We start from the raw sequence: 26,561 nt of genomic DNA, 5'->3' as shown, positions 1-26,561 counted from the left end.
ATCTATTATTATATATTACTAATACATATAACTAAGTTACTAAGTTACTAATATATATATTAGTAATACACTAATACTAATACAATTAGTCTATTAGTATATAGTAAATTAGTAATAGTTATTAACTTATTTATTATAATTAATAATACACTAGTACTAATATTATAACTAATAACTAATAATATGTAATAACACTATTACTAATAGATAATAACTAATAACTATTATTACTAATTTACTATATCTCTTCATTGTCTTCAAACCCAACACATTTACTAATACTCTATGTAATAATATATTCATTTATTAAATAAAAGAAATACTCTTATGGTCTTATAATCTTATTACTAATACTAGCATATTAGATATTAAGTTAACTAATACTAATACTCTTAGTCTCTTATAATCTTATTACTAATACTAGCATATTAGATATTAAATTAACTAATACTAATACTCTTATAATCTTATTACTAATATAGTAATACTAGCATATTAGATATTAAGTTAACTGATACTAATACTAATACTATTAGATATAGTTATAGACTTATAATGATTTAATTATTGTGAATTTATGATTAGTATACTGTATAACTATATAATAGTATATTAGTATTAATTTAGACTATTAGTAATTTAGTCTTAGTATAAATATTAGTATTAGTATAAAATTATAAATATTAACCTATTAGGTTAGATAAAAATCATAATTAATTATATACAATTATAAATATTATATAAATAATAAAATATTATATATATTATTATTCGGTCCGGTCCGGGGTAAAAAACCCCTAGACTGAGACCGGGACCGGATCGAAACTAATCTGTCCACTAAAATTTGGACCGAGACTGACCGGACCTACTCTCGGTCCGGTCTAAAATAGCTGGTCTAGTCGATTTTGCCGGTCCGGATTGGCCGATACTCTTCCCTATCTTTAACCATTAAATAAAAAATGCACAATTTCACTAATAGTCACTTACTTAATTATTAAATAAAATTAAAAATCAAAAAACCAATTTTGAGGGGGCAAATTCATTGATTCAAGTATTATTTTCGTCCTTTAATCATCTTAAACCCCAAACTTAAGGAAAATGATTGGTATATCGACAAAGTCTTCCTTCCATATATAATGATCACCTTTTTTTTTTTTTTTTTTTTAAGCATTTGCGTTTTTTATTTTTTAGTATTGTGTTTTAGCATTTTTATTTTTTTTACCATCTCAATATTTAAATACAAAAACTTTTCAACTTTAAATTTTTAAAATTTCAACTTTTTCATCTAATCATTACAAATTTTTCAAATTTCTAAACAAAACATAAAAACTATTACTTTATCAAATTTCAAAACAAAAATAATATTAAAAAAATTATATTCTAACAAGATATTAACTTTATAATATTTTTATTCAACTTTTTTTCTCATCTTTCCCAAAATTTCATAAAATATCCTCACTTAAATCATTTTTCTACTATTTACAAACTATCTCACTACTATCAATATATTTATCATTCCATCTCATTTTATTTGTATAATCAAACGAGATCTAGGTCTCTCGTATAGATAAAATCTTATACTGACGCACCCAGCTTTACATTGTTGATGTGACATTATCTTATTTATAAAAGCAAAAAGTTTTAAATTTCTGGTGTAAATTAAATCTTATCAAGTTATAAATGTGAAAAAGTGTGTTCTTGGCTTGCAAATAATTAAGAATTTTCATAACTTCTCGAACGCTTAATTTGCTTCTTCGAAGAAATCTGAGGGAGGATGCTAAAACCTGATGGCTATGAGGGCCTAAAGAAATCTCCATGCTCATGTGAGGAGAGAGAGAGAAACCCAACCAGTTAATGTTGTTGTGGTTAATGTTATTGTTAAGTGATCAATTTTTTAGGAGTTAATCCTCTCTCAATGTACTAATTTTCCCAATATGCAGAGATTTTGGGCAAGTTTCTAATGATGGTAGGCAACTTAATCATTGGAAAAGAAATAAACTAATCTAATTAACATCCATTGATTCAATCATCCATCAACATGTTTGGATTAAAAAAAAAGTACCACTATCTATACACAAAGCCAATGCCTCGGGTAGCTTCAAACTAGTAATTTTCAGCAAATAAGCTAGGAATATATTAGTGATGTAACTAGAAGTTGATTAATTTAATGTAGCTGAGGAAGACAACCGGAGCAACTAAGCTCAACAAGGGCAAGTTACTCGACGCCTACATCCATATAAGCTCATATATATATATTTACTCTCAGAGGGGGAAAATGAAATCTGGTGTCAATCAGGAAGCATCCCTTTCGCCCTTAACCCCAAAAATCAGTAAAACTCTGCAGTATACGTCCACGCCGGACAAGCTTTCACAATCGGTATCCCAAAAAATTGTTCTACAAGCCAAAAATGCACATTTTTTCGAAACCAACGAGTGGGGATATTTAAGAATGAAATACCTGTGGTTCATGAAACAGAGTCCCAAGCTTTAAACCAGAGATTTTCCGATGACGATGGTGGAATGCCCGTGCCCAGTCACAAGCTAACCTAAGATGGAGGCAGAGCAAATGGGTTTTGTATGCTCTCGGGAACGATGGGTCTGCAGCGAACTGCGGAAGGCCAAACCAAAAAACCCCAAATTTTGAGCGGATTAAATGGTTCGGGTGGGTGGATTTGCAGGTAGGCGAAAATGCCGCTGAAGGAAAATGAAAATCGACTTGGGTACTGTGGGTGTCGGGACGGTGAAGAAGAAAAATGGAAGAGGGGGGGAAAATAAAACTTCCTAATTTTCGCGCGCGGGCTTGTTGCGAAGCAGGGACCCCGCCGGGACATTAATGTTTTAATTGCAGCGATGTAAATCGTTGCTGTTAGTTTAATAATCGGCCCAAATATTGAAAATAGGCCCACGCGTGAGGTTAATAAAAAATAAGGCCGGCGATCATGTAATCGTTACTTATAATCATTATTTCCAGCGGTTTATTTAGCAGCAGTTAAAAAATCGCTGATTCAGGCCCATTTTCTTGTAGTGTTCATCCCTGAACTCTGCCACCCTTGATGTTTTTCTAGTAATGTTAGCATTGCCGTGTAAAAAATTGGGAAGCAGTTCTGATAGATACGGAAAACTTATCAATCCTGGTAAAGAATGACTCTAGCTAAATTATTGGGCATGCATCATACAAATAGTTAGATTGGATGAATGTGGAATCATAGGGGTAATGCAAGTACTTGATTTGCACATGCATTAAAAGAGCAGTATTTCACCGCGGTATCAAAACATTAATGGCTGAAACTTGAAAGAGACGACCCATGTACGCGTTTCATCTCATGTCAGTGCCCTTTTAAATTCTAAATGCATGCATGTGTCATAAATGTTTTCACCTACTAATATTCACGAGACAATAATTGATATTTAACACCCGTATAAATGTTGTGTTAAGTTGAGATAAATTGAATTCTTTATAAATAATAATTAGTTGAGATAATAGAGTAAGCTTTGTAATACCCACCTAAAATAAGTTTAGATGTTAAGATGAATTTAGATGTATTTATAAAAAATTAAAAAAAATTATAGATCTCACGTGTAAAGAGGTATACGTTGAGTCGAAAAATATTGTAGGTCTCACGTGTAAAGAGGTTTTGAGTCAAAATATGTTTAGTAATTTGAAAATTGAGTGTTTAAATGAATTGATCTCAGTTGATCTAAAATCTAAACGCACCCTTAGTAATACAATGATTTCTTTTAATATTTTATTCAAAAACTTTCTACAATTCATACAAATTACGATCAATACATAAATTTTAATAAATATTGTCTTAAATATCTACCTCTCTAGCTCAAAATTATAGAAAATTATAGGATAATGAACACCTTATCAACTCAGAATTGAATGTATATAAATTTATATGCAGAGAAATAGAAATGCATTTAAATTTCCACTAAGATGTTCTGATAATTATTTCATTACTTTTGAATAAAATTGATATGAAATCAAAAATATATTTCTAATTATTCATTTTTTCATGCGATAGGCTCAAGTACTACTGCATGCATTACTACGCGCGGTGTGCTTTTAAGCCAAACAATGCTTTTGTTGTCGTTATTCTTCTTCTTTTCGTACTATAGGCCAGATTTAGTTTTTCATGCTGCTACTTTTGTTTTTTAATTGAAATTTTCTATTTATGGTCAAGTTCTCGTTCATTGCAAGAGATCGGCTAATTACATAATTAGGTCATAATTTGTGATCCTAAAAGAGATATATTAAGTCTACACGAAATTAAATTAAATTTACAAACTGACGTGAGAGTTAACTTGATATCATACTTAGTCACGTTAATTTATAAACTGATAACTTTTATAAAATCTCTATGGAAAACTAGCACTTCTTACCTTAGAAACATGTTAAATTCACAAAATGAATCCCGAACAAGTTGATCTTACTCAATGCATGATGGTAACTTAATGCATGATGGTAAGGGCCAAAGAAAGAAACAAGAAAAGTAATTCACATTGTAGTAAAAGCAGTACGTTTCTTGGTAAGTTGTTTCCAAAGTACCCCAACTTTCCACACGAATGCTACAGTAGTACGTACAGTGTCAAAATATGAAATATGAAATATACAGGATGATTCTGGCAAGTATGATTCATCTACAGCAATACAAGATTCACTACTCCAGCTTAACGTTGACATTTGAGCACCCTCTCTCAGCTCCCTTGTAACTATATCTTGGTCTATCTTCTTTTCATGCTAGACCCAAATTATGCACACAATATGAATTAACCAGCACCAACAGTTTGCAATGTCAGACAACTAGTGGTCCACATGCAAACCGGCCTAGGGCTCCCTCACGAGTCATTGTCCTAAATCTGATCTTTTCGGTGTGTGTGGGTTGGTATTTTTTTGGGTTGTGGGGGTCACATGATGACACCTACACGAGTAATGGGACAGGGTTTGATTCATAAAATTAAGAATTAAAATATAAATTAAATTAAATTGAGACTCAGAGGAAGGTTGGAAGCAATTTGTTCTCGAGAGTGTCTTCTCTGCTCTCTAGAGATAGAGTAAGGCTTCAGTACCTTCATTGGAGTTCCAGTGGAGGTTTTGGTCTCACATCTTGTGAGTTTTAGTTTGTTGTGTTATCGAGAGTGGTCTTTTTTTCCTAGTCTTCCTGGTGTCTAGGCGTAACTTGAGATATGAAGGAGGAGGACTTAGCAAAACGTTGGGAGAGGTTAAACCTCTCAACTGAGGAAAGCACATGTTTACATGTTAAGCAAGAGGGGATCAAACAGGGAGATGTAAAAGGTAAATTCTGCATAGTTGGGAGAGCTCTAACGGAGAAGAATGTGAACAGTGAGGCTTTCAGAACTACCATGTCCCACATATGGTGTTTGGTAGGCTGGGTAAGATACAAGGAGCTAAGAGATTAGTTCTTTTTGATTGAATTCCAACATCAGGAAGACAAAGATAAGGTGCTGAGTGGGAGGCCCTGGTTTTTTGATCGATGTCTGCTAACGGTGGAAGAGCTGGATAGAAAGGTGTCCATCAACAACCTTAAGCTTTGCTATGAGCCATTTTGGGTACAGATGCACAACCTTCCATTAGTAACAATGACAGAAGAGGTCGGCACTGAGCTAGGGGCATCCATCGGTCATGTTATTAGAGTGGAAGCTGAGTCAGATGGACGTGCATGGGGTTGATGCATGAGGGTTCGAGTGGCTATAGACCTTCACAAACCTTTGATGAGAGGAAAATGGATGGTGGTCAATAACCAACGTCACTGGATTTCTTTCAAATATGAGAGGCTTCAAAGTTTTTGCTTTCAATGTGGGATTCTCTACCATAGAGGAAGAAACTGCATGAGACAGAGGTATGAACAACAGGAAGGAGAGAATCAACCACAACAGTTTGGTCCTTGGCTTAGAGCCCAACCAATGCATACCAACATCTTTGATTGTCGAAAGTATGGTGGCTCTCATGGTGGTAGCCACCACCAACGGCAACCTGAAGGGAGAAGCACAGACATAGGGGGCGAGCCTGGGTCAGGATACCAGAAGGCTATGCATGAACAAGATTCGGACGTGCTTGACTTGACAGAAGCAGAAAAGTTGGTACATGACCCTCGAATAGGCAAGACACAGAAGGAAATTAGAGTGCAAGCTACCAATGTGGAACTTACAGCTGGCACTTCTGACTTTCCCAATGAAGAGAGACTTACAAGTCCAACCCCAAAAGTGCCACTAGGGTCGTACATACAGGAGATAGCCAGTCTGGTAGCTGACTCTACAGACCAAAACCATACACAAGCAAAAGGTATGGATCTGGACCCTGACACAAGTTTATTTCAACATGAGGTAGTTAATATTAAAACATTACAGCATCAATCAACACGGGAAAAACTTTCAACCTCTGAGGGACCTCAAACAGATCCAGGCAGTGGAAAGGAACTAGGTGGTATCACTCAACATGTTGGTTCATGTAAGAACTCTATCAGGAAGGGTGAAATCACGATGGGTAGAAAATGGAAAAGGCTTGCAAGAGAGATGGCTATCAGCACTAACTTGAACACTAGGAAAGTTTTAACAGAAATCTCTAATAACCCTTTGAAGATCTATACTAGAGGTAGTCTCAAAAGACATTTTGATGAGAAGGAACATGAGAGGAAGAATCAAAAGAGAAGGGTGGACCAAACTGAAAACCTTCAACCAATGGCAGTGGCTGGCCCCCAGCCCTGCCATAATCAATGAATCTCCTAACATGGAACTGCCGAGGGCTTGGGAACCCTCGGTCAGTTAGAATCCTTAGGAATCTTAGTAAGGAAAAGAACCCATTCTTAGTTTTCTTGATGGAAACTAAGAGCAGGAAACAAAAACTTGAGGAAGTGAGGCTGCAGTTGCAAATGTATGGGTGTTTTGCAGTCGATAGTGTCAACTTGAGTGGAGGAATTGCTCTTATGTGGAGGGAGGAGTGGCAAGTCAAAGTCATTAGTTACACAAAATGGCACATAAGTGCACTAGTACATGAGGTTGAAACAGGCCAAGCATGGCAATTCACAGGCTTTTATGGACACCCGGTAACTGCAAAGAGAAAGAGTAGCTGGACCCTTCTTGAAATGCTAAAACCCTCCAATCCTACTGCCTGGCTCTGTGCTGGAGATTTCAATGAAATATTGGACCAAAAAGAAAAGGTGGGTGGAGCTAGAAGACCTTATAACCAGATAGAAGACTTTAGAAGAGCAGTAGAAGCATGTGATCTTAGTGATATACACTCTCAGGGGCCTCAATTTACCTGGTCAAACAATAGAAGTGGGGGAGATTTCACAAAGGAGCGCTTAGATAGAGCAATGGCAAATAAAGAATGGAACTTGATGTTTAGTGATGCAACCTGCAGTGTACTAGCAGCAGTAAAATCAGATCACTCCCCTTTGCATGTCACAAAACAAAAACCAAACAGTGGCAGGAAGAGAAAGGGCTTTTGTTTTAGGTATGAAGCAGCCTGGGATCTAAGTGAAGAATGTCAAAGAGTTGTTTCTGAGGGGTGGAAGAGCCTTAATCTTGGAGGGCATGGGGCAGGTACAGTGAGACATAAGCTGGAGGCATGCCAAAGGGGTCTGCAGAAGTGGCAGCAAGAAACTAAATTTTCCAACCAGAAGGCCACTAAACTAGCTTTGGACCAGATTCGACACTACCAAAAAGTTGGTACTGGGACACATATCCTTCCATGATTCAATTACAGAAAACAGTGGAGGATTCAATGGCAGTGGAGGAGCTAAAGTGGCGTCAGAGAGCCAAGCAACACTGGCTGCAGTTTGGTGACAGAAACACACGATTCTTTCACTTACATGCATCTCAGAGGAGAAAAACTAATACTATAAGAAGTGTGGAGGATCCTCAAGGTAGGATTGTAGCTGAGCAGGAGGAAGTAGGGGAGGTATTCACAGGTTATTTTTCTTCCCTTTTTAGAACTTCTGTCCCAACTGGCTTTAAAGAGTGTTTGGGGTCTATGAGCTCAAAACTAAATGGTGAGATGACACAGTGGCTTAAAAATCCTTTCACCAAGGAAGAGGTGAGAGAGGCAGCCTTTCAAATGAACCCTCTCGACTCTCCAGGCCCTGATGGGTTCCCTGCCCATTTCTTTCAGAAGCATTGGGAGGTAGTTGGAAGTGAGGTCTGTCTTTTTGCCCTAAAGGTACTCAACCATAATGGCTCTCTCCAGGAAGTCAATGACACTTATATATCACACATTCCAAAGGTTGCAAGACCAAAGAAAGTTGGTGAATACAGACCAATTAGTCTTTGCAATGTTATCTACAAGATTATATCCAAAACAATTGCAAATAGGCTGAAAGTGATATTGCCTAGACTCATTTCCTTGAACCAAAGTGCATTTGTGCCGAATAGACTCATTTCAGACAATGTTCTAGTTGCCTATGAAGTCTTACACTCTATGAAGTCAAGGATGTCGGGGAAAAAAGGGTGTATGGCCTTAAAACTAGACATGAGTAAGGTTTATGATAGGGTAGAGTGGTGCTTTGTCAAAGCAGTTATGGTAAAGATGGAATTCCCCTCCCACTGGATTAACCTCATTCAATCCTGCCTCAACTTAGTTTCATACTCTATCTTGGTTAATGGGGAAGCTTAAAGGAAGTTTAGACCCTCTAGAGGCCTCAGACAGGGTGATCCCGTGTCCCCCTATATCTTTATTATGTGTGCTGAAGCTCTCACTGCCTTGTTGAACAATGCAGAACAGTCTGGTCTAATTACACCTGCACCAATAGGGAGAGGTTCCATATCAGTCAACCACCTATTTTTTGCGGATGATAGCCTTCTCTTCTGTCAATCCAACCCCTAAGAGCTGGCTACTGTGCTTGACATTCTCACAGTTTATGGTAGAGCCTCAAGCCAAGTGCTCAACAAAGAAAAGTCTTCCATTTTTTTTAGCAGGAACACCAATCAGGGTGTGAGGGACCAAGTTCTGAAGCAGGCAGAGGTGAATTCTTGTAGCAACTTTGAAAGGTACCTGGGATTACCAGCACTTGTGGGTAGAAGGAAAATTGCAGAATTCCATAATCTTGTGGACAGGACTTGGTCTCCAGTTACTAACTGGAAAGCTAAGTTTCTATCTACAGCAGGTAAAGAAGTTCTTCTCAAAGTAGTATTGCAAGCCATCCCTACCTATTCCATGAGTATTTTTCTGATTCCAAGCTTAATAACAAGAAAGTTGAATCAATTACTAAGGAAGTTCTGGTGGGGCTATAATGAGGAATCCTCAAAGATTCAGTGGGTCAATTGGAAACAGATTAGTCATAGCAAAGAGAGTGGGGGGCTAGGTTTTAGAGACTTTAGAAGTTTCAACTTGGCTTTACTCTCAAAGCAAGGGTGGAGAATCCTTCAGAATCCTACTTCTCTAGCAGCCAAGGTACTCAAGCAAAAGTATTTTAGTAAGACTAATCTGTTGGAAGCACAATTGGGGTCAAGACCATCCTTTGCATGGAGGGGTATCCAAGCAGGTTTGAGGATTCTGAAAAAAGGCCTCCTGTGGAGGGTAGGGAGTGGAAGCAAGGTGCACATATGGAAGGATAGCTGGGTCCCTTCTCTCCCTGCATTCCAGATTACATCTCCTCGACCAGTTGACTGCAGGTGTGATTAGGTTAGTGACCTCATTGAGGTACATTTGAAGACCTGGAAGGACTCACTCTTACAACAGCTATTTTCACCAAGGGAGGTTGAAGCAATAAAAGCCATTCCAGTAAGTGTGGGAGGTAGAGAGGATAGGATGGTTTGGCCGTATACTACCAATGGACAATACTCAGTGAGGAGTGGCTACCATTTCCATCAACAAATGGAGGATGAATTGGAAGGGGAGTAATCAAATAGGGCTCAGGACAAGCATATTTGGAAGGGTATATGGAAGCTAAGGGTCCACCTGAGGGTCAAGATGCTTGTGTGGAGAGTATGCAGTGAGGCATTACCAACCATGGCAAATCTGAAGAGAAGGAAGATTGTGGGTGATGATTTGTGTTTTATCTGCAAGCAAGCACCTGAAACTTCGAGCCATGCATTATGGAGCTGCCCTGCTACACAGGATGTTTGGAACCAGAGCAGCAAAAAGATCCAGAAGATGGTATGCCATAGTGACTTTATCTTTGATGTGTGGTCTCTCCTTGCTGAGAACTTGGACTCTACTGAGTTAAAACAATGTGCTGTAGTTTTGAAGGGTATCTGGTCCAGGAGGAACGATGTCCTCCATGGAAAGAACTTCCTGCATCCCACAAGCGTGTTTCAGAAGGCAGTAGAAGAGGCTAGAGCTTATGAAGAATCTGTCACACCCTCAGGTGAAGCCAGTGGAAGAGTTCCAGTAGACGTCCAGAGGTGGAAGAAACCTGAGAGTAACTGGTTTAAACTTAATTGGGATGCTGCAGTTAGAGACAGGGAGGGGCGTATTGGCATAGGTGCCGTGGTTAGAGACTCCCAGGGATTGGTTATAGGTACTCTCCGTGCTCAAAGGTCTCTCAAAGGCTGCTCATCGGATGCTGAAGCTTATGGTCTACTTGTGGCTGCAGTTTTTTTGTAGGGAACTTGGTCTGCAGCAGGTCTGCTTTAAGGGTGATTTTAAGCATGTGGTGAATCTGTTACTTAGAAAGGAAGTGGATTGGAGCATGGGGGGTTGCCTGATTGAGGATGCTAGGAAAATACTAAACTCAAGCATCAGGTGGACAACGTCTCATGTCAAAAGGGAAGCAAACAAGGCTGCCCACCAGCTAGCAAAGTCGGCTTTGGAGGAGTCCGAGGATGTCTATGATATTGAAGTGTGTCCTCAATGTATTAAGTCCATTGTGGCTTCAGAGCTATTGTAGATTTCTCATCACTATGCTTGTTGTGTTGTAAAGTGTAGTGTCTGATTGTAATATCTTGGTTAATGAGATCAGTATTTCAGAAAAAAAAAATATAAATTAAATTTATCATAACAATAATATATAGATTGGGGAAGGCATGACGCAAGATATTATAGTGCAAGAACTACATCTCTCTCATATTAAGGGAAAAAATTCCACTCATCATTTCTACGTATATACTATATATTATGATATATATTTTTTTTATTTTTAATTTTTTTTCTCTGATCAAATATGTGGTATATAGATGATAAGTAGAAAAACTCAATTAGTTTAAGAAGAATATAACAAAATAAAATATTAAAAATAAATAAAAATAAGTGTGGTGTATAGTGTGTAGAAATGATAAGTAGTAAAACTCTATTAAGAGATTAATATGGCATATATATTATTATGATATATTAATTTAATATAAAGATATAGGTGATACTGATCATAAAATATGGTTCCTGAGTTTATTTTTATGAAATCTTTTTATGACTAAATTAATATTATTATTTTTAATTATAAATAGAAGTGAAGCGATTGATCCTTAACCTATCATCTAATTAAACAGAGTCTGCGCACTCCATCTATGACGTTTTATGAAGATGAATGGATTAGAAGATTCATTTAAAATCAACGTGGTCGAGTTCTTTCTACTTATGACGATTTACATGAGTACATGACTTCAACAAACATAATTAATACATATACGGAACCTTTACGTAGTACTCATAATTTTCATTGCGTACTATGTTAATAATTTAGATTTCTCAGACAGATTATTACTTTATTGCTTTTTTTTTTTTTTTTCCCCCTCTTTTAATGATCTTTGTTGGATACGGACATCATATTTTATTCGTTTGCAAGGGGCTAACCTACCTTCTATTTTTCTCTGTATAATATTTGTGGCGGTCTACTTTGTAATTAAAGGTGCATGCATTAGGTTTCTTTTATGAGTGTACTCATGACTCTGAAACTGCGAATGGCAGGCGGAGCATGAATGCATGGTTTACGACCTCGTCCGTCCGTACGTGCTTTACTCGCTAGCTAGAAATCATAAGCTCCTGTCTTGATTTGCATGACTTCCGGCGTCAGTTATGGGAAATTCACTTGATTTTGGATTTTATTTGTGGGTCAAAATAATTGCATTTGAAATATATGCATTTAAAATGTTTTGTGTTTCAAGTTTCGACGTAACGTCATTTGAGCTTGACAACTTGAGCATCCATGTGGGACTGACGTGAAATGTTTCAGTACCTGAACTTGTAAGCTTTACTGTTGGAAATCAGAGGATGCATGTTAGATGGTTTTGGAAGGATGGACGAAGAGTAGGTAGAAGACAAGTTTTGGAGCATATATGAACTTCTTTTTCATACTCATGATCATGTAGTTAGATTTACCACTTTTAACTTCTTGTTTTGGTCATGTAATAATCGGTAAACTTTATCCCTCATTTTATGTTGCTCAGAATTTAAGCATGTTTTTCTTGTACGATCGGTTTGCTTTAGACATTTAGACCAAAATTTTGTTTTAGGTCCCATTTAGATTCGGAAAACATCTCATCTCATCTTATCATTATAATTTTTTTAAATTTTTACATAAAATATAATAAATAATTCACAAGTTTCAAATTCTAATTCAACATTTTCAAATCTTAAAACAATAATAATATTAAAAAATAAAATTTTAATAATATTTTATTCAACATTCATCTTTTATTTAAAATCATCTCATCTCATCTCTGAATCCACGGCCTATCAGAATAGTCGCCATAATAGAATTAACACATTTTGAAAATTATCTTTTTGACATCTTCCTAGATAGTGAAGTTCAATCATGTACATTCTCGATACAAATTAAGAATATACAATGGGACGAGTGGGCTAGCTTGCCTGCATTAGGTAGGCGGACGAGCGGGCAACCAACCTGTAAAAGACATGAGGGGAGGATGCCAGGTGGGGCACTGTTCCTACCTGGGTTTATATATATATATATTACACATATTAAAAAGCTTAGAATAAAATGATGTCATTTCGTTTTAGTGTAAATTACCCCACTCTCCCTCTCCCTCCCTCTCTCTCTCTCTCTCTCTCTCTCTCTCTCTCTCTCTCTCTCTCTCTCTCTCTCTAGCCCTCACCACGTTCATATTCATCTTCATATCATCTTGTAAGTAACTCAAAGTGCTAAGTGTGAAACTTTGGATTATTATATATGTTCAATGGAGGATGGGGTTGTGTTTTGAATGTTGTGGAGTTAGATTGTATGCTATATGTTCGATTTTGAATTGATTTTTTAAGATGATTTTGAGCTTAATCTGAAACCCTAAATTAGTTTAAGAGTTTGGATTGAACTCCCAGATAATTTTAAGGTGTCAAATATGAGGCCCTAAATAGTCTAGGGGTTCAATTCGAACCTCTAACCTAATTTTGAATTTCAGATTGAACCCTTATAATTAGTTTAGAGTCGTAGTCTGAAACCCTAATCTAGGTTAGGAGTTTCAGATCGAAGCCCTAAATTAGGTTAGGAGTTTCAAATTTAGTCTTGGTTTGGATAGTGAGATGATATGTGAATAGTAGTAAAATTATTTGAGCTAAGGTTTTTATTGTATTTTGGGAAAGGAGAGAAAAACTTGAGTAAAAATGTTATAAAGTTAAAATATTGTTATAATATAATTTTTATTTTGGGATTTGAAAAATCTGAATTATGTTTCGTGTTTTATTTGAAAGTTTGGAAAAGTTACAATAATTAGGTAATGATTAAATTGAAATGTTGAAAATTTGAAATTGAAAAATGTTTATATTTGTGGTATTTGGATATTAAGATGAGATGATATGATATAAGATGAGTGTATTTTAAAATCTAAAACTTTTTATACTTCACATCATGTTAGGTGTTTGGTTGTTTGTCAAATCCATAGATAATGGTGATTGTGCTAGTGCATGTGATCATAATACGAATCAAAGTCCAAACACTAGCACTAGTGCCACCTCCCCTATACCTACTCTTACCTTTACAACCATGGGTCCACTAAAGTAACCCTAAATTAGGTTAGGGGTTCAGTTTGAAACCATAACCTAATTTATTTTGGGCTTTCAAGGTTTCAAAATTGAAACCCCAAACTAGATTTTATGATTCTTATATGATTTTAATTTGTGTGTGATTTTAAAAACCTAAAATCTTTGATACTTCGCACATTTCAAGCGTTTGATTATTTGTCAAATCCATTACTGGTGGTGACTGAACTAGTGTAGCTGATCATAATACTACTCCAAGCCCAAAAACTTGCACTAGTGCTATCTCCCTTACACCTAACACCCAGGGTTCCACTAAATAAAAAACCAATTTTCATCCTATGGAAACATTTTACAAAATTAGAGGGTGGTGACCTCAATGATCAACAAGTAAAATGTAAACATTGTGGTGTTGTTTATGGTTGTCACATAAACAACATGGTACTTTCCAATTGACTAATCATTTAAAAGAAAAAGTGTTAGACTTGTTCTATAAGACTTGCAGTACTTGAAGAGAACTAGTCTACATCGGAGATTGGGTTTGAGAAGATGGTGGATGGGAGTAGTGGGGGCAATACATTGAAGGGGTTTGTGAAGTTTGACTTGTAAAGGTGTAGGAGGAGTTTAGTTCAAATGATCATAATAAACGAGCTACCATTTCGGTTTGTAGAGGGTGAAGGGTTCAAATCTTACTCTAAGGACTTGGAACCTAGGTTTGACATTCATTCTCGCCACATGGTAGTTAATGATGTTTTTAAAATATACGACCTAGATAAGGATTTATTAAAAAAAAATTTACGAAAGGGTAAAAGAGTTTGCCCTACCACTGATAGATGGATATCAGTCCAAAATTTTAACTATATGTGTTTGACTGTTCATTTTGCAAATAGTGATTGGGGTTTACACAAAAAGATTCTTAAATTTTGTTTAAAATGCCAATTACAAAGGTAACACCATTGGAAAGGTGGTACCATTTGGAATGAGGTGGGGTCCAGAATATAGGTGTCAGGTTTGGAGTGGGTGGTGACAATAATAGTTGATAATGCCCCATCTAACAATACTCCACTTGAGTATTTGAAGAATAGGGTTAGAGAAAAAAATATGTCTATATTAGGTGGTTAGTTTTTGCATGTTCGAGCTTGTGCATATGTCCTCAATCTTATTATGATCGACAGTTTGAAAGATGTTCATGATTTAGTTACAAGAACATGATTCAATTGCAAGAAAAAGAAATGCGGTGAGATTTGTGAAATCTTCGCCGGCTAGACTTGAGAAATTCGAGACCATTGTTCATGCTGTGAGTCATGAATGTAAGAAGATATTGTGTCTTAATGTTCCTACATGATAAAGCTCAACATTCTTGATGTTGAAAACAACCGAACATTATAAAAAGGCATTTGATGCCATGGGTGATGAGGACGTGTAATATGTCTGGCCATCACTTTGATGAGGACAAAGGGATATCGAGGCAGCACAACGATGTTAATGGGGAAAATATTTAGGTTTTGTATAATATTTTAGGTTTTTTTATGATGCCATGTGCACCATTTCTGATATTTATTTGTAATATCCAATCAATATTGTCAACAAACTTTTCAGGTGAAGGAGGAATTGGATGAGACGTGTCAAAGTGTTGATTCTGCTTTAAGTATTGTGGCATTGAACATAAGGTTCAAGTATGAGGAATATTGGGAAGATTTGAGTAGAATTAACGTTTTGCTATATGTCGCTATTGTTCTTGACCCACAATACAAAATAGATGGAAATATATGTATGGGTTGGAAAACACTAGCGGGAAGGAATGGGCGGACCAACTTGTGCTTAGAGTTAAGGACACCTTTAATGGATTGTATGATGAGTTCCTGCATTCAGGAGGGTTAATATAGATGTTCCATCAACCATTGCATCACCTCCTCCTGAAGCCGATATGACAAAAAAGCATAAGTAGGGTATGGGGTTTGACAATACCCACAAGCTTTGGAAGAATTTAGATAGTCAATTGGACTAAAAAAAAAATACTTGTCTGCGGAGTTATAATCATATATGGAGGCATTTGATATCTTAAATTAGTGGAAGGTAAATGTCGTTAAGTATCCTATTCTTAGAGAGATAATCCGCAACATTTTGGGCATTCCTATTTCTATTGTAGTCTTAAAGTTCACATTTAGCACTAGTGGGCACCTATTGGGTCTATTTTGGAGTTCATTGTCTCCTAAAAATGTGGAGTTTTTTATTTGCACTCAAAATTATATCAAAAGGAAGTCAATTTAGGTTCGGGGGTGGTGGACTTTGCGGAAAGCTATGAGGAGGGCGATGTTGATAACCCTAGAAGTGGTAATCGCCCTTAATGCATTCTTTGATATTGCTTCTAATAGATTATGTTATATTTATTTGACAAAATTAATTTTAAATTTAAATGTTGTGAGGACAAGTTAGGGAAAAGAGGCTTCATCTCAATCTACATCGGTTGCACATTTATTGTTTGACTTTGATACAATACCGTTAATTAATTCTTTGTAGTTTGAGTTTATTGTTTTTTCCTAATTAAAGTTCTTTTCTTTTTAAACCATCATATGATTCATATCCTCATTCTCATCCTTATTTTTTTTCTTCAAGTTTATGATGTCACTTGGAATTGGAGGGACTAAGTTTCTTATTTTATTACCTTTTTTGTTTGATGTATTGTAATTTGCAACATTTTAATTCTTAAGTTATTCAAACTATTTGTAATATTTTTAGATTAATTTGTAATAGGTTAGGATTATTAATTAGCAACTTTATTAGGTTTATTTATATTTATATATAAGATTTAATTTTATATATTTTCAGATTTTGTATTCATATATTAAATTTTGAAGTGAAAAACAAGTTTTAGGCCAAAATTAGCCCCAACAGGTGGGTAGAAAACTAGATGGCCAATCTTCTCACCCGATATTTGACTCACTAAAAAAAAAAAGAGTAGCACTAAAGCTATCTCAAGTGCAGGAGGATGTCGTGTAATAATTAGAAATAAATTCCTAAATCGTCTTCTCAGGGAAAGTTACTTAAAAATCAAACTCATTGAAAAATGTGAAAAACTTCACAAAGAGAAAATAAAATGATGATATGTGCAATGGATGGAAAATGGTACTAGTCATGGACTAGATTCATGTTTTTAGATTTTAATTATCGGATCGGAATGTAAAGGACTAATAGATTAAACTCAGAAATTAATAAAACTAAATTAAGAATTAAACTAAATTAGGAAGTAATTGACAAAACATGCACTGAAAATTGAAAAGCCCCAACATCAAAGTTCTAGGGTTCATCATTGTATTCAAATCACAAATTCTCAAATTAAACTACCGTAATTGTAATCACTATTAAAATGAAAACTTAACGAAACGATAAAAATAAATAACACGAATTAAATGAATAACAAATAAATTGTCCAAACATCTAAGCCAAAAAATCTCAAAATTATTTCATAAACTTTAAACTGAAGTTAAATAAAAATAGAGAATGAAAAGTCTAGATGAAAACTCCCCTTCACCATTCAATTGAAATCCAAAGCAAAAAGAACCAACTTCTCACGTATCACTCTTGAAAATTAATCTCCAAATCTTTAATAAAAACTTTAGAACAACTCCTCTACTCCCCACGTATGATGTTTCAGAAAAATAAAAAACAAAAGGTCTCAACCGAACCCTTCTTGCAATAAATTAAACTAGCACACTTAATGAAAACTTCTAAAACAATTCTTTTGTTGCATGAAACCAACTAGCCCACTTAATTAAAACTTCTAAAACAATTCTTTTGTTGCATGAAACCAACTAGCACACTTAATTAAAACTTCTAAAATAATTCTTTTGTTGCATAAAACCAACTAGCACACTTGCAAGAAATTAAGGTATTACACTTAATGAAATAAAATTCTAGAACAATTCTTAGCACACTTAATAAAAAAAACACTCCAAAACACCAAAGTATTTCAGCTTTAAAAAAAACTGCCGAACATGCACAAAAGCATTTCAGCCCCCTTCCTCCTTCTTTTTGTTCTCTAAGGTCTTTTTATAGCCGTGTGTCTCAACCATCCAGCTGTCTTCCTTCTCTAATATTGTCCAATTCGGTGGAAAGGCAGCAGCCTTTAATGACTTCCATGTCAAATTCGGTGGAGAGGCAGCCTACTTCTTCAATGTCAAATTCGGTGGAGAGGCAGCAGCCTTCAATGACTTTCAGCTCCTTGATTTCCAGCCTCTCCCACGTGATTATGTAGCTCAAATGGACCATCTTTTTCTTCATTTAATAACCGGACCACTTTCCAGCTTTTCACATGTTTATTCAGCTCAAATGCACCGGTTCTCTTCACTTTAATGGGATCATGTTTAAGCCAACAACTTCCCTTTAATTATGCCGATTTCTTAGCTTCCAACCTTGCACATGTTTCAGCCAACTCATATGCATCAACTTCCTCTTCATTTGGATCACCATGTTTCAGCCAACAACTTTTAGCTCCTCAATGATTCCTTTCTTTTTTAATCACCATGCACATCACAATCGACTTTCCCTTCATTTCTTCCGTGGGATCCAACTTGCCATGTGAGGTGGGGTGTTGGGTGTCTAGGGTTAAGAGCTTAAGGCTTCACGTGGGTAGTTGGAAGGTAGGGTTTTCCGAATGATGAGGGGTGACTTGACTAGTGGAAAGGCAATTTGGTTGATTACCACTCATAGGTGTCAGCTAGAGTTGGATGGCTTAGGGTCCGTGGGTGAGAGTTGGGGTGATTAGGATTTCCTTACTTGAGAGGGGCAGCTTTAGCTAAAGTTAAAGGAAGGTGTCTAGGGGTCTCTTTTAGGTAAGTGGACTAGGGTTTGTGGAAATGGGAGCTTTGTTAGCCGGCAAGTGGGGTTTGAGTGTAATGATGCGTAGGTGAGTAGGTGGGATGTCCCGAATTGTCAAAGGCTTCTAGACTAGTGAAAACGCAAGATGAGTAGGGCTAGTTCTTGGTGAGGGGTTGCCGAGTGGATGGGAATAAAGAAATGGGACAACTTGCTTTTTGCCCTTTTTGGAAAACCAAGTTGTGTTGTGGTGTTAGGTTTTCTGAAATTGGGGGTGGACAGCTTGCTTTTTGGCCTTTTGGAAAAGCAAGCTGTCCACCCCCAATTTCAGCTTGCATTTACGGGTTGCATGAAGTGTTTCTCTCTATGGACCAGAATGCACAGTAATCAATAGTTGGTAGAATTCAAGCATAAATTTATGCTTTTAATCAATTAAAATCACGATTTTGATTTATTCATTTTTCCATATAAAACCAATGATAAAGTAATGAAATAATTAAGATATATTGGTTCTAAAAGCATTAAGAATGCAATAATTCAGCTCAATCACACCCCCCAACTAGCATTTTGCTAATTCTTGAGCAAAATAATGAAAATTAATTGAAATGAATATTGCATAAAGATCGAAATTCAAACAAAAACAATCAAACACAATTCTGAATTCTCACAAAAGTGACATGTTACTACTCAACCCCCAAGGGTTATACCCACTAAGACTATCTCAACAATCTTTCACATAGAATTAAGGCAAATATCTCAGGACTCAAATGTGTGTGTGGGGCTAAACTGGTTGTGTGTTCCTCATTACTAACCATGATTTGTCATAGGATTTTTCAACCTTAAGATTAATCATTGTTGATTCTAACTACCTCAAAGCCCAAGGGACTAGCAGTTTTCACGCCAGCTCTGTTTTTAAAGGTTGGACACTCAACCCCCAAAGTCTTGGGTAGCTGTTTCTAGCCTTTTCTACTTAGGAAAGTTCACTAAGTCGCCTTTATTCCTTTTTTTTTTTCTCTATTTTTTTTCTTTTTCTTTTCTTTTTTTCTTTTTTTTTTATTTCTTTTTGGGCATGGCTCGGTAGTCCTGCAGTTTATTTCTCCAGTCTTAAATCAATGAATGGTAAATAAGGAACACTACAAGTGTAAGCATGTGCAAAATGTACTTCAAACTTTTGCCTTTCATTCTACAAAAATCTTATCAAGTTTCATCTCAGTAACTATAACATCCCGGTGTTTCAAGCCACATATAAACAAAATATGATGCATCAAAAATCATGCTCTATGTTTAAACTTAACAATAAATCTTCACAAATGATCCCGCTCAACTATTCCACCAAGATGCTCAAATTCCACCAAGATGCTCAATCATAAATGTATCAATGGACATCATGTTTTTTTTTAAATAGACTGTGCAGAATGCCACCCCCAACTAGTGAGAGACATAGTCCTCAATGAATCGAACGAAAGAAACAAAGTGCACAGAGAAAAAAAAAAGAAGCAAAACAAACAAACAACATGAAATATAAAATCAAAGCAAAAGAACAAATAAAAAAAAAGCAAGTAAAGAAAACTGTAAAGAAGGATAAGCAAATCAAAACACTTCCCTGGGGTCTTGCACAAGCAAGATCTCTTCATGTGGATCAAAGACCTTCAGAAATGACTTTAGACGTTGTCCGTTGATAGTGAAGCTATTACCATTTTTCGGATTGACAATGTCTACCGCACCATGAGGATGAACGGTCTTTACAATGTACAGCCCACTTTATTGGGATTTCAACTTTCCAGAAAAAATGTGCAAGCGAGAGTTGTAAAGAAGAACTTTATGGCCAAGTGTGAAATGCTTTGGATGAATTTTCTGATTATGTAAAATTTTCATGCATTCCTTTGCCAGCTGAGCATTGTCATAAGCATTTCGTCGAGTTTCATCTAATTCATTGATCTGCAATTTTCTCAACCCTGAAACTTCATCAAGTGACAAGTTAACATGTTTTATGGTCCACAAAGCTCGATGCTGAATATCAACAGGTAAATGACAAGTTTTACCATAAACTAATCGATAGCGAGACATCCCTAGATTTGTTTTAAAAGCTGTCCTATAAGCCCACAAAGTATCAAGAAGTTTAATCGACCAATCTTTCCTATTAGGCTTGATGGTTTTCTCTAAAATGATTTTTATCTCTCTGTTTGCCAATTCAGCTTGCCCATTTGTTTGAGGGTGATAAGGGGTAGAAACTAGGCCTGAAAACCGATCTCAGCGGTTCGGTTCTGCGCCGAACCGACCGCCGACCGACAGCCACAAATTTCTACAATTACCGACCGACCACCGACCGCATAAGGGGATGGAACCGGCCGGAACCGATTCCGATCGGTTGACCGGTTTGGGCCATTGTTTTGGGCCCTGTTTTGGACCCCCTTTCAGAGGCGTTTTGCCCGGTTTGGGCCACTGTTTTGGGCCTCTTTTGGGCCCCTTTTGGCCTTTTCAAATGGTTTTTTTTTTTACTCACTTCAATTATTTTTTGGGCTTTTTCTACTCAATCTATTGAATCTATTAATCAATATTCACAATATTTTAGACTTTTCTTCTCATATTTTTAAAATTCATTACTAGTTTAAAACCATAAAACTAATATTGTTTTAGAAACTAATAATAGTAAGTAGTAGTAATTACTAAATAATACTCTAAAATATAATAAGTTAGTTAATAACTATTAACTACTAACTACTAACTAATTAATAAAAGTGTCCACTAAATGAGTAGATGTTTAATACAAATCAACACAAATTGTTTTAAGTAAGAAGCAAGCAACTAACACAAATTAAAATTAAAATCTACGCCCTGATTTTAATGTCCCATTCCATATCTGCAAAGTCCTCAATCTTCAATAGTTGTGACGCCTGATTGTGCTCCCAACTCTATATAAATATGAAATAAATTCAGATTAAACATCAAATATTAATAAATTTGGATAATCAAGAAATAAATTAATTTAACTTATAAAAATAAATAAATATTGAACGAATACATTACCAGATTCTACCACAAAGCTCTCCATATTATCCATGGCCTCTCGAAGATCAATTGGCGCCGAAGGATGTCGCAACCAATTCTGAGTACAAATAAGTGCCTCAACTGTTTTCGGAGCCAATGAACTACGAAACTGATCAAGTACATGTCCTCCTGTACTAAATGCTGACTCTGAGGCAACAGTGAAAACAGGCATAGCTAACAAATCTCGTGCAATCCTTGCAAGTATAGGATAATTAACCTCATTTTGTCTCCACCAGATCAACAAATCAAAAGATGAACTGAGTGCCTCACAACCATCTGATAAATATCGGTCTACCTCTATTTTAGAAGCAGCAGATTCAGTCTCGTTATCTGGCTCATACCAATCCATATACAACTGTGACTCTTCTTCACTTTCTCTTGTGGGTATAGATGTCGTAGCGGGCACATGTTTTCGACTACTTGAGGTAGAACCAAATGCAGCATTATACTCATTGTATAAGTCGAATAGTAACTGTCTCACACTAGACACCAAATGTAATCCTCGAGTCTCATCATAAATTTTTTTCAAGTTACGGGTGAGAAGCCCTAACTTATTTCGAGGATCAAGTACAACGGCAACCAATAACAACAAATTCATTTTATCCAATGAACCCCAATACTTATCATATTTCATTCTCATGCTTATGGCCATGTTCATTAAACAACTATTAGAACTCCCACTCAGCCTAACCAATTCTTTTTGGAGCATGCAAATCTCCACAAAACTTGTATTTGCCGTGACATGAAGGGACCCAGAAAATTGACAAGTGGCATCATAGAACATCTTCAAGAATTTCACAAAAACTCGCACTGTCTCCCACTCATCAGATCTAGGAGGCCCTATGTGTCCCTCATTAAAGTAAGACAAAAAATTGTAATCCTCACTTTCCATCCGCCTAAAAGCCTTTTCAAATTTTTCAGCCGCATCCAACATCATGTAAGTTGAATTCCATCGAGTTTGCACATCAAGACACAACATTTTTTTACAATCAATTTTTTCTTTTTCTGCACATTTCTTAAACTTGTCTAATCTAGTAGGGGAGGAGCGCACATATCTAACCGCATTTCTAACCATTGTGATGGCATCATTACATTCCTTTAAACTCTCGTTCACGACAAGATTTAAAATATGCGCACAACACCTCAAGTGCATGTACTTCCCACCCAACACATTCCTCGTAAAAAAATGCTTCAAGTAAGAAATTGCAGTATCATTTGAACTAGCATTATCAACAGTCACAGTAAATATCTTATCAATGCCCCAATCAAGGAGGCACGATTCAATATATTTTCCAATTGTATCCCCTCGATGATTAGGGATCAAACAAAAATTAATGATTTTTTTCTTCAACTTCCAATCATTATCAATGAAATGGGCAGTTAGACACATATAATTCAGATTTTGTATTGATGTCCATGTATCAGTAGTCAATAAAACCCTCATCTCCCCATCTTTAAACAATTTTTTAAGCTTCGCCTTTTCAGATGTAAACAATTTCATACAGTCTCTTGCAACTGTGACACGACATGGCACTTTAAATTTTGGTTCAAGTAACCAAACCAACTTCCTAAAGCCTTGACCTTCAACAATTCTAAATGGCAATTCATCAATAATTACCATTTCCGCAATGGCCAACCTCACTGCATCTTCATTATATTTGTGGGTCACAAGATTCCTTACGACGCTACTATCTCTCTCTCCAATCCCCTCCTCGGGTCTTGCCTCACCCGCCAATGTTTGTTGATATCTATCTAGATGCCCACGTTTATGAGGATTTCTTGGACATGCAGATAAGTGATTTTGCATAGTTGAAGTCCCATTCCTCTTTGAGTAGCAAGCATAAATCTTGCCACAATAGTTACACTTAGCCTTCGGATCATCTACGGGACAACCCTCAACTTTAGTAAAATGATCCCAAACAACTGACGGGTCCTTCCCCTTCCGTTTCCTAGGAAGTGGACAAGTATTCTAGGGGCACTTGATGGTTTTGGTGTTTGAGTCTCTCCCAAATTCAGTGAATTCACAGTTTGGGAATCATTATCAAGATCGATTGGAGTTGACGAGGAATCCATCTAACATGTGAAAAATTAAATTCAAAATTAAATAAGAAACAAATTAATAAGAAACAAATCCATCAACATTCGGATTCTAAATTCCTCTAGTAATCTCATATACTTTCCTTCATGATATATATATATATATATATATCGATTCTTAATCCTCTAGTACAATGCAAGGTGTGCAAAACAATTGCAAATAGGTTCATGATAAGAAATGGTCCACTCTGTTTTTGTTGGAAAACAAAAAGTACGCCGCAAAGATAACATCTAGAACCTACAGCTTTTTAATAGTCATATAGCAGCTAATGTTTTATGAGATGAGGCATGAGATGCAATTCCCCGTGAAGAGTGCAATTGAGGCAATTTGCATCCATCTTATGGTCTACAAAATCCATGCTTAGTTAGTTAGTTTCTACTAGCCACCTGAGTGGAGAGACAAATGTCATTAGCAATTAGCATAGACATTCCAAAGCCCCAAATTTGCTCAATAAATTTAGTAATTTCTTTCACATTTAATAGCCAAAAACGAAAACACCAAGCGCTGTTTGAGAGGAGCACGCATAATTGCTAATAAATTCTTATGCAGTGAATCTATTCATCTTCATGAACAAAACAAGATAAGTTGTAAAAAAACATAAAGATCCACATGTTGTCAAGTAAAATTTTAAGAGATTTACCAGTAAAATCTTGAGAACCGAGGGCCGAGAGGAGACGGCGTGGGAGAGAACCGAGAGGAGAAGACGGCGTGGGCCGTGGTGGACTGCCGAGAGGGGAAGACGGCGTGGTGGACTGTTGGAGAACCGAGAGGAGACGGCGTGGGAGAGAGCCGAGAGGGGAAGACTGACGGCGTGGTGGACTGCCGAGAGGGGAAGACTGCCGCGTGGTGGACTGCCGAGAGGGGAAGACTGCCGCGTGGTGGACTGCCGAGAGGGGAAGACGCCGAGAGTTCAAGAATCGGGAGAGAGGGAGAGGGAAGACGGCGTGCTGGAAGTGGAAGCCTGGAAGAGTGAGAGCCGAGAGGGGAAAGGCCGAAAGGGGCACTTTTGCCCTAATACAAAACGGCACCGTTTGGCTTTAGGCCAAATGGCGCCGTTTACATTATTTCTGTGACACATATAGACAAAATACGACGCCGTTTCACTCACTAAAGTGAAACGGCGTCGTTTTAATTTATATAAAAAGGCAAAAAAAAATTGCTATGGTTCGGTCGGTCGGTTTTTCGGTTTCTGCTGGAACAAACCGCACGCCGAACCGACCGAACTTGGTTCATGTAATTTTCTACCGATCGCCGACCGGTTCTTTGTTGGTTCCGGCCTGTTCCGGCATCCTGAGGTCGGTTTAGGTCGGTTACTCGGTTTTCTGTACACCCCTAGTAGAAACTCTGTGTGTAATACCATATTTCTTCACAAGTGTAGAAAATGGTTTGTTGCAAAAATGAGAACCCCCATTGCTTATGATAACTTTAGGCATGCCAAAACGAGCAAACAGAGATTGCAAAAATTTTAGGACAACATGATGGTCATTTGTTTTGCAAGCAATGACCTCCACCCATTTTGAAACATAATCCACAGCTAAAAGAATATATGTGTTTTCAAAAGAAACCAGAAAAGGTCCCATGAAATCTATTCCCCAACAATCAAAAATTTCTAAAGTCAGAATAGGGGAAAGAAGCATCATGTTTCTTTTACTAATGGATCCCAATTTTTGACAAGGCTCACAATCCTTACAAAAATTATAAGCATCTTTAAACATGGAAGGCCAGTAAAAACCTCTTTGCAAAATTTTTGATACTGTTTTCTTTGCTGAAAAATGGCCACCACATGCACCCATATGACAAAATCTCAAAATCGAAGAAAACTCATCATCAGGAATGCATCTTCGAATCAATTGGTCCGAACAATATTTGAAAAGATATGGATCATCAAAGTAAAAATGTCGTACCTCAAAGAGAAATCGACGCTTATCTTGGGTGGAACATTCAGAAGGCATTCGCTCAGTCACCAGATAATTGACTATGTCAGCATACCAAGGAGCTTTATTTACCACAAACAGCTACTCATCCGGGAAACTATCATCAAGAGGGAGGCTGACATGTGAAGAAGGAAATGATGACAATCTAGAAAGGTGGTCAGCTACAACGTTTTCAACTCCTTTCTTGTCCTTAATGTTGATGTTGAACTCTTGAAGTAATAGAATCCAGCGAATCAAGCGTGGTTTTGCATCTTTCTTAGCCAACAAATACTTAAGAGCAGAGTGGTCAGTGAAAATAGTAACAGGAGAACCAAGAATATAAGCCCGAAATTTATCAATTGCAAAAACCACTGCAAGCAATTCTTTTTCAGTAGTGGTATAATTTTTCTGGGCATCATTCAAGGTTCTACTAGCATAATAAATCACAAATGGCCTATTATCCACCCGCTGCCCCAAAACAATTCCTAAGGCATAGTCACTAGCATCTGTCATAATCTCAAAGGGAAGGTACCACTGCGGAGGTTGCACAATAGGTGTAGTGGTAAGCGATTCTTAAGGGTATCAAAAGATTTTTGGCACTCATCAGTCCAAACAAATTCAATATCATTTTGTAAAAGAGTGCACAAAGGTTTTGCTATAGAACTAAACCCTTGAATAAACCGCCTATAAAAGCCAGCATGACCAAGAAAAGAACGAATATCCCTAACTGTCCTAGGGATAGGAAGTTTAGATATTAATTCAATTTTTGCCTTATCAACCTTTATACCCTTAGAAGAAACAA

General features: G+C 36.6%; 2 protein-coding genes across 2 annotated transcripts; both read left to right on the top strand.

Annotated features, from left to right (window-relative positions):
• Positions 1–6,737: 6,737 nt before the first annotated feature.
• LOC122277041 lies at positions 6,738–7,718 on the top strand. The gene has a single exon (XM_043086924.1). The coding sequence runs from the start codon at positions 6,738–6,740 to the stop codon at positions 7,716–7,718; it is 981 nt and encodes a 326-aa protein (XP_042942858.1).
• A 980-nt stretch (positions 7,719–8,698) lies between these two features.
• LOC122277040 (uncharacterized mitochondrial protein AtMg00310-like) lies at positions 8,699–9,643 on the top strand. Its single transcript, XM_043086923.1, has 2 exons — positions 8,699–8,777; positions 8,877–9,643. The coding sequence occupies exons 1-2, from the start codon at positions 8,699–8,701 to the stop codon at positions 9,641–9,643; spliced, it is 846 nt and encodes a 281-aa protein (XP_042942857.1).
• The last annotated feature ends 16,918 nt before the right edge of the window (positions 9,644–26,561 follow it).

Source organism: Carya illinoinensis, chromosome 9, assembly GCF_018687715.1.
Source record: "Carya illinoinensis cultivar Pawnee chromosome 9, C.illinoinensisPawnee_v1, whole genome shotgun sequence".
In the NCBI taxonomy this organism is placed as follows: Eukaryota; Viridiplantae; Streptophyta; class Magnoliopsida; order Fagales; family Juglandaceae; genus Carya; species Carya illinoinensis.
This window is presented reverse-complemented; position numbering and strand designations above follow the sequence as displayed.